We start from the raw sequence: 9,785 nt of genomic DNA, 5'->3' as shown, positions 1-9,785 counted from the left end.
GAAACGTATCGAGTGTAACTCTGTTAATATCACAGACTTAAATCTAGGCATGCAATTATGACTACTAGCTAGATGACTTGAATATAAGAAGATAAGATCAGGTCAAAAGCCCATCTAGTTCAACATCGTGTTCTCAGAGTGACCAACCAGATGTCCAAGCAGAACCTGAGTGCAATAGCACTCTCCCCACTTGTGATTTCCAGAAAATGGTGTTCAGAAAATGAATGGTATTCAGACGCTTCTGACAGTTGACATAGAATATAGCTGTCATGGCTAGTAGCCATTGCCAGTCTTATCCTCCATGAATTTGTCTTATCCTCTTTAAAGCCATCCATGCTGGCCATCACTACCTCTTGTGGAAGTGAATTCCATAGTTTAACTACGTGCTGTGTGAAGAGGGACTGTCCTGTGCCTGTCTCGAATCTTCCAACATTCTGCTTCATTGGATGGCACCAGGTGCTAGTATTAGGAAAGAAGGAGAAAAACATTCCCCTATCCATTTTCTACACACCATGAATAATTTTATACATCTCTATCACATCCTGGGAACTAGTTTGTTAAGGGTTCTGAAAGTTGTTATTATTCTCACAGTGTTACAATTCTCAGAGTTCCTTGGGAAGAGGAATTGATTGTTAAAGCATTCTTGGAATTGTAGCTCTGTGAGGGGAATAGGGATCTTCTAACAACTCTCAGCACCCTTCCCAGGATTCTTAGTGGGAAGGCATGACTGTTTAAAGCGGTATGGTTCTGCTTTAAATGTATTGGGCCAGATGGAACCTATGTCTCTTAGGTTAAAAAAGCAGAGGAGAAGGGTCATAAAGTAAGGTTAGAATATTCTTGTCTTTCCAACTAAAAAGCCCCCAAGCCCCCAACACTGTTATCTTTTCAGCGCCAGGTCAAGACTTTCCTCTTCTCCCAGGCATTTCAGCATGTGTTTTAAATTGTTTTAAATTTTTTAATTGTGTTTTAAATTGTTTTTAAAATATGTATTTTAAATTGTATATTTGTTTTAATGTTTTTGGTTGCTGTAAACCGCCCAGAGAGCTTCGGCTATGGGGCGGTATACAAGTGCAAGGAATGAATGAATGAATGAATAAATAAATAAATAAATAAATAAATAAATGATGCAATCTTTCCTTACAGGGGAAATGACAAAAAAGGAATTCACTAGCCCAGCTCTGCCCTGTCATAGTCCCGAGACACTAACCCAGCCTTCCCAAAAATTACATCAAGTCCAAATAGTAAGTGTTCTTCACCGACATGCTGCAGACTACCTGAAGAAAGCCTGAAGACCACAGTTTGGGAACCCCTGTAATAGAACACTTTTTAATATGTTATTTTCACAAATATATTCATTTTTATGCACACTTTCCCCTAATACAGTATATGCATATTTGTAAACATTGCTAGGTTGGAAAGCGGCATCACAAAATTCGGATGAGTGCAAATTTGTAGGGATGACTGTGTTTCAGTACTCACATTGTTTCAGAAAGTGTGAATTCTGGTAGATTCAGCTTTTATTGTGAACTGAATCAGATTTCTCCCCTGTCCCTAACCAGGGCTGATGTGGACTACCTTGCAGGGAGCAACAGTTTTGTAAAAAAAATTTGCCTAATGATTATGGTGGCTACCTGAGGCTCCATTCTCTCGGTGAGTAACTCATCCAAAGAAATGTGTGTGTGTTTGTTGCAGTAAAGTTATGTGTAGGGGACAGAAGACTGGAAGGTAGATAAACCAGGGTGGTTTTTTTAAAAAAGCAGATCTTCTAACTGCACAAATTCAAATTTGTTTTGAAAAGAGCCAAACACACAGTGTCCTCTCCTCCTTGCTGAGACCCTGTATCAGTGTGTTTTCTCCATAAGAGTCGGTAGTTCTTATCTACTATACAGCGACAATTCATTCATGGATCTGCCTTAGGCTGCAATCCAACACATGTGTACTCAGAAGTAAGTGCCATTGGGTTCAATGGGACTTAATCCCAGGAAAATGTGTAATGGATTGCAGCCTTAGTTTGGTAACTAGCCGTTACACATACTTTAATGGTATTTGCAAGGATGCAGTAACGCAGTAGTTGCCCAAAGATGAAAGAGGAGAAGAGGAGGCTCCAACCCAAAAAGAAAAAAGGTGTTTTGATATGGCTTGGGGAGTTCACTTACGTATTGCAAATGAGTACACTCTACCTTTATACAATTTGTGTACTTGCTGTTCCTGATATAGACTGTCATTTAAGTGTTTAATAAACACACAGACCTAAAGCCTACCAGCTTTCCAACTGCACAAAATATTTTCCAACTGCATATTTTGTGTCCAACTGCACCCCCTTTGAGTGATTGTCATTTAAATGCTTAACGTACTGGTAAAAAACCTTGTGGTTTAAGAACGTACCTATAGCCAACAGATATTTGTATCAAACTTTAAAAAGCAGGGAAATTGGGCAGCTATAGTGAATGCATCAGGGGAGCGTGAGACCTGACCTCTGTGAAAGACCAACTCAAATTGTGTTTGCATTTTTACAAATTTGTATAGGAGTACAATATCTCAGAGAGGAACCTTTGGCCCTCCAGAAGTGCAACTCCCATCAGCCCTAGCAAGCATGGCCAATAGCCAGGAATGTTGGGAGTTGTAGTTCAACAGCAACGTCTGGGAGGCAAAAGGTTCCCAACACCTGGTGTAAGGGAAGGGCCACAGCTCAGTGGCAGAGCATCTGCCCTGCCTGCAGAAGGTCCCCAGTTCGATCCCTGGCACTTCCAGATAGGGCTGGGAGAGAACCCTGCCTGAAACCCTGGAGAGCCGCTGCCAGTCAGTGTAGACAATACTGAGCTAGATGGACCAATGGTTCGGCTCAATATAAAGCAGCTTCCTATGTTCTGCATTGCACATGCGCACAACCTGAGGCCTTTGAGAGGCCCTTGGAGACTTTCAGTGCATCTTAGGTGAGGACTCGAGTGGTCCCTCTGCCACCAAATTCACACCACCAACCGATGCTGCTCTCTGCATGCCAAGTTCACACTCCCCCAAGCCCAAATGCCACCTTCCCCATGTAAGTCATATTTCCCCCCCTCCCTAGGAAACAGCCTTTCATCATGCTGGGGGAGCATGGCTTGCATGGGCAAGGAGGCATGTGTGTGGATGAGTGTGAATCGCCCCACTCACTAACAGCTGAGGCTCCGCCCACCCCCAGATCAGGCCATGACCAATGGGATGCAGCCCTCAACTTCGCACCCATCCACGATTGCATGTGGTCCTCGGGGGGGCAAGATTGCCCACCCTGCTGCATTGGAAGACAGGCCCAAAGTGGAATGGAAAGCAAAAGGAAGTGGGATGATTTTAAAGGGGGGGGGAGGAAGCACAATTTTATTTTATTTCTTGGATTTTTTAGGCAATCCTAATTCTGCTTATCTGTGAGTAAGCTGTCCTCCCCCTCCCAGGTTTCTGCTTCCCTGTCTCCTTTGCCTTCTCTCAGGACAGCAATTTTCACTTGTCTGAGAGCACAAGAGGGTTGAACTCCATTTAAGTTTCTTAAGAATTAACTGTTTAGACAGTCCATTCCTAGCTCTAGCTTCCCTGACAGAGTCTGTCACATTTTAGGCACTCCTAACTCCACTTACCTGGGAGTGAGCCCCACTGAACTCAGTGGAACTTACTCCTGAGTACACTTGTCTTAAAATTGCAGTGTGAGTCCTCCAAAGCTTCCCCCACCCTAGTTTTTTTGCCCCCTTCCTTCCCTTCAATTGTGCTCACCTGAAAACAAGTGGGATGGCATCCCGTCCCATCCCACCCTGCTCGGATTATGAGAGACAGGAGTGCAGATGAGTGGATATTTGTTTATTCGATATGGATATTCGATACTCATTGCGTTGAAACCAGTGCTAGTCCTAAGCAGAGTCGACCTACTGAAATGAACGATACTAAGTTAGTCATCTCCATTCACCTCAATGGGCCTAATCTGAGTAGAGCCACATTCACACTGTACATTTATTCCTCTTTAAACAGGCCACATTCACACCAGACCTTCCCCCCACTATTATTCCACTTTAAACAGTCATGGCTTCCCCCAAAAAATCCTGAAAGGCACTGAGGAAAGAAGTACTTCCTTTTGTCTGTCCTGAATCTTCCAACATTCAGCTTCTTTGAATGTCCACGAGTTCTAGTATTATGAGAGAGGGAGAAGAACTTTTCTCTATCCACTTTCTCAATGGCATGCATAATTTTATACACTTCTATCATGTCTCCTCTGACCCGCCACTGAAGTGGCCAAGTTTGCTGATGACACTAAATTGTTCAGGGTTGTTAAAACAAAAAGGGATTGCGAAGAGCTCCAAAAAGACCTCTCCAAACTGAGTGAATGGGCAGAAAAATGGCAAATGCAATTCAATATAAACAAGTGTAAAATTATGCATATTGCAGCAAAAAATCTGAATTTCACATATATGCTCATGGGGTCTGAACTGGCAGTGACCGACCAGGAGAGAGACCTCAGGGTTGTAGTGGACAGCACGATGAAAATGTCGACCCATTGTGCGGCAGCTGTGAAAAAGGCAAATTCCATGCTAGCGATAATTAGGAAAGGTATTGAAAATAAAACAGCCGATATCATAATGCAATTGTATAAATCTATGGTGCGGCCGCATTTGGAATACTGTGTACAGTTCTGGTCGCCTCATCTCTAAAAGGATATTCTAGAGTTGGAAAAGGTTCAGAAGAGGGCAACCAGAATGATCAAGGGGATGGAGCGACTCCCTTAGGAGGAAAGGTTGCAGCATTTGGGGCTTTTTAGTTTAGAGAAAAGGCGGGTCAGAGGAGACATGATAGAAGTGTATAAAATTATGCATGGCATTGAGAAAGTGGATAGAGAAAAGTTCTTCTCCCTCTCTCATAATACTAGAACTCGTGGACATTCAAAGAAGCTGAATGTTGGAAGATTCAGGACAGACAAAAGGAAGTACTTCTTTACTCAGCGCATAGTTAAACTATGGAATTTGCTCCCACAAGATGCAGTAATGGCCACCAGCTTGGACGGCTTTAAAAGAAGATTAGACAAATTCATGGAGGACAGGGCTATCAATGGCTACTAGCCATGATGGCTGTGCTGTGCCACCCTAGTCAGAGGCAGCATGCTTCTAAAAACCAGTTGCCGGAAGCCTCAGGAGGGGAGAGTGTTCTTGCACTCGGGTCCTGCTTGCGGGCTTCCCCCAGGCACCTGGTTGGCCACTGTGAGAACAGGATGCTGGACTAGATGGGCCACTGGCCCGATCCAGCAGGCTCTTCTTATGTTCTTATGTTCTTATGAGAGTTGTTAGGAGATTCCTATTCTCCTCACAGAGTTACAATTTCCAGAGTGGTTTAACAGTCAGCCCCTTTTCCCAGAGATCTCTGAGGATCTTCTGAGAATTCTTTGGAGGAAGACATGACTTTTTAAGGTGGAATAATACTGGAATAAATGTATGGTTTCAATGCAGCCACAGCCATGCCTTCCCCCAATGAAGCCTGGGAAATGCAGTTCGATAAGGGGGCTGTTAGCTGTTAGGAGAGCCCCTATTCCCCTCAAAGAGCTACAATTTCCAGAGTAGTTTAACAGTCAGTCTCTCTTCCCAGGGAACTCTAGAACTGTAGCTCTGTGAGGGGAATAGCTCCCAGCACCCTTCACAAACTACACTTCCCAAGCTTCTTTGGGGGAAGGCAGGACTGTTTAAAGAGGAATAACAGTGGAATAAATGTGTGGTGTGAATGTGGTCTAGGACTAGCGCTGAGTACAACTTTTTGTTTTCCTCCAGATTTTGCAAGATATCCAGCTGCCTTGGATGCACCACACATGTGCATGGAACTAAGGTTGCCAAGAGTTAGGGAAAGCATGGGGAATCTGATGTTGTTGGACTATAACTCCCATCATCTTTGACCATTGGCTATGCACGGTGGGGCTGATCAGAGTTGGAATCCAGCTACATATGGAGGACACCACATTGGCTACTCCATGATATAGCACTATCGGTCTGCAATGGTGTTTTACAAGAGAGCAAGTCTATGCCCCGAGGAGCATATATTCTGAAATTTGACTCAAGAGAAACAGAGGAAGGGAAGGAATATGCAGTTATTTCAGTTTTGTGTGTTTAGACTTACTTATGCACAACATCTGAGGCACCAGCTTATTCATTCCAGTCTTAGGGTTTGGTCTTAGGATTTGACCCACAGTTTGAGGCCTCCACGGTTTTTTTTTCAGGTTCTCTAGGGCAGACTTCCCCGACCTGGTGCCCTCTAGATGTTTTGAAGTACAACTCGTATCAGTCCCAGCCAGCACTACATCCCTCAAGATACAGTGATGGCCACCAACGTGGATGTCTTTAAAAGGGGATTACACAAATGAGTGGAGATAGGCTATCAATGGCTATCGGCCATTATGCCTTCAGTACCAGAAGCAGCATATCTCTGTAACTTGGGATCATGAGTGGGAGGGTGCTACTGTGCTCATTTCTGGCTTGTGAGCTTCCCATAGGCACCTAAGCTGCCACTTGGAAACAGAACGCTTCAGTAGATGGGCTTTTGTTCTGATTCAGCAGAACTCTGATGTTATGGACACTGTGCAGTCTTCATTGGCCTCTGGTCTGTTTCCAGTCCCAGTCCAAAGAGCTGGTGATGAACTTAAAGTCCTACATGAGATCCAAATAGTCAAAAGGTGATCTTGCCCATTGGTTCAGGTTCTCAATGGAGGTTCTATTCCATGCCCTACTACTGACAGAAGGGTGGTTGGTAGGAACACCGGACAGGGCCTTGTCAGTTGTAGCACCCAGGCTGTGAAGCCCACTACTTTGGGACCCTCCCCGCATAGTCTGTTGACATTCAGATGCCAAGTAAAGATGATACTGTCTTGCTGTGTATTTGGCATGCCTGATAGGAGGGATGCGGGAGAACTTTGGTTCAGTTCACATTTTAATATGAATGAACCTAATCTATGACCATTGGCCATGCTGGCTGGAGGTCATCACCTTACTTGTCAGGGGTTGAACCTGAGACCTTTGCATGCCAGCATGTGCTCTGCCACTGAGCTACAAGCATGACTTTCTGTTCAAGATGTATATGTCATCATGTGTCGTCAGGATTTGCCTCTCTCCGACATGCACCAGCCCTAAGCAACTAGCCTCTGCGACCTCAGCATCTGACCTTCAGGAGTCCTAGCAGCTCTAAAGGTAGTTGCAGTATCCAAGGCTTGAATGACACTGGAGGCTTGCACACCACAATGGGGAGCTATTCCTCTTCCTTCATTCAGAAATGGAGATGTGGGAGGGGCCTGATTGATGGCATGAAGGCTGAAGTAGGATCTCAAGTCTCTAGGATCTGGCGTGCGGTGATGATGACCATGAAATCATAGAGTCACAGGATAGTAGAGTTGGAACGGACCTATAAGGCTATTGAGTCCAACTGCCTGCTCAATGCAGGAATCCAGGTTAAAGCATACCTGACAGGTGGCTGTCCAGCTGCTTCTTGAAAGCCTCCAATGCTGGAGAGCCCACCACTAACCTAGGTCATTGGTTCCATTGTCATACCACTCTAATAGTTAGGAAATTTTTCCTACCAAAGTGGTAGGAAACCTTTTTCAGTGTAAGGGCCACATTGCAATGATGGGCGGGGTCAGAGGCATAGAGGGCAGAGCAACATATGCTAAATTTTATTCTTTGTACACTATAGACTATTTTCTAAACACAAACACACACAGACACACAGACATACACGCACCCCTACCTATCTGTCCTCTGTCCAGGCATTATCTGAGTTCTAGGGCACATTACAGCAAGACAAGAAGTGAAGCTAATGAGGGATGTGGCCTGGGAAGAGGGTGAGTGGCTGGAGAGGAGATGTGGCCTGGGAAGAGTTTTGAGGGCCAGATAGAGAGATCAGGGGGCCACAATTGGCCCGTGGCCCGAGGTTTCCCACACCTGTGTTACCTGGAGACCAAATGCAAATCTATTTTGAACAGACACACACTCTGGAGGGTATGGATCCTTCTCTAAAATGAATCTACCAAAAACCAGGCGTTCAAATCCACTGCTGGATTCTGGGGTCTACTGGAGTTCAGTAGGAAATCTTGTTTAATCTGAATTTCTTATTGTCAAAATCTGTCTCCTTTTACAAATTTGCAAATGATGTTTGACATGAAACAGCACTGCACCTTCATAGATGCAACATTTTATTCCTCCTCCATCTAATGTCCTTTGCCTCCCACGTTGGCCTGTCGACCTCGCAGCTTGTTCAGGGCGTTCAGCATGTCCTCGTTCCGCAGGGTGTAGATTACTGGGTTGAGCAGTGGTGTGACAGCTGTGAAGAAAATGGAAACCACTTTGTCCGCAGGCAAACTCTTGGCCGGTCTCAGGTAGATGAAGATGCAATGCCCCAGGAAGAAGGTTACCACTGTCAGGTGAGCAGCACAAGTGGACAGAGCCTTCCGCCGTCCTTCAGTGAAGCGGTTCCTCAAAGAAATGAGGATGACCACATAGGAGATGACCAGAACGACAAAGCAGACCACCGAGATCAACCCTGAATTGGAGACGATGAGGACTTCTAAGACATAAGTGTTGGTGCAGGCCAGTTTGATGACCAAAGGCACATCACAGAAAAAGTTGTCAATGCTGTTGGGGCCGCAGTAGGGCACACTAAGAGTCAGTGCTGTCAGGGCAATGGAGTGCAGCAACCCACCCATCCACATGCCCACACCCAGCAGGATGCAGACCTGGCGGTTCATGATGGTGGTGTAGTGGAGAGGATTGCATATGGCGGCATAGCGGTCGTAGGCCATGATGGTGAGGAGGAAGATCTCTGTACAAGCAAAGAGGTGGAGGAAGAACATCTGGGCTATGCATTCTCCAAAGGAGATGGTCTTCGTCTCCTCAAGAAAATCAGCTAGCATTTTGGGTATAACCACCGAAGAATGACAGACATCAATGAAGGAGAGGTTGCTGAGGAAGAAGTACATGGGGGTGTGGAGATGTTGGTTGTGGACGATCGTGATCACAATGAGAATGTTGCCAACTAGGATCAAGGTATAGATGGCAGTAAAAAAAATGAAGAGTGCCAATTCAGTGCTGTGGTTGGTGGTCAGGCCTGACAGGATGAATGTCTTCACTGTAGTGAAATTCTCTGGTGCCATGTTCATTTGTAGCTGAAGCAGAAAGGAATGCAGAACAAAATAGGGAGGATGAGAGACTGAAATGGTTATGATGGGCTCAGAGTCTCTTTGTGTCAAAAGTGATGGAACCTCCCCAAATACACAGGAAGAGGAAAGGAGATCAAAGTTTTAAAAGAAAAAGAAAATAAAAGAAAAATATGTGAATCTCTGCGAAGACAAATCTCTTTTTGGATCCTTTCACCCTTCTTCCCTGGGCTATAAAGTTCTGAATGCCACTTTGGCAAGATGGATTAAAGCCTCTTTCCCCCAGTATACAGATGTTTGCATTTGCCCTTGCCATCTAAAATTTTGGCATATTCTATTAGAGCAGTAGCTTTTTCTGCAGCCTTTGCTCTGAATGCTTCCTTTCACAAAGTGTGCCAGGTGGCTACATGGGCTAGTCCAAATCATACAAGTATGTGGACACTTTGCATTATAAAGTGGATGCTTATGCTTTGGCCAAGGTATGCTTTGAGAGAAGGGTCTTACAACATGTTCTCCTGGGCTAGTAGCCTGTTACCCACCCAATAATTGTCAACCTTTGATTGTTCCACCTGAGAACATCTTACATGTTTAGGTAAAGAGAGCAGTGCTCTTACCTGAAAGGTATTTCTATGTGCATATAAAGATG

At 44.8% G+C, this 9,785-nt stretch overlaps 1 protein-coding gene across 1 annotated transcript; it reads right to left on the bottom strand.

The window, feature by feature from the left end:
* Positions 1-8,194: 8,194 nt before the first annotated feature.
* LOC133366955 (olfactory receptor 4E1-like) lies at positions 8,195-9,142 on the bottom strand. Its single transcript, XM_061590511.1, has one exon. The coding sequence runs from the start codon at positions 9,140-9,142 to the stop codon at positions 8,195-8,197; it is 948 nt and encodes a 315-aa protein (XP_061446495.1).
* Positions 9,143-9,785: the final 643 nt, after the last annotated feature.

The sequence above is a fragment of the Rhineura floridana genome, chromosome 11 (genome assembly GCF_030035675.1).
Source record: "Rhineura floridana isolate rRhiFlo1 chromosome 11, rRhiFlo1.hap2, whole genome shotgun sequence".
NCBI classification, from domain to species: Eukaryota; Metazoa; Chordata; class Lepidosauria; order Squamata; family Rhineuridae; genus Rhineura; species Rhineura floridana.
Note: the sequence above shows the minus strand (reverse complement) of the source record. Positions and strands in the feature narration are given on the sequence as shown.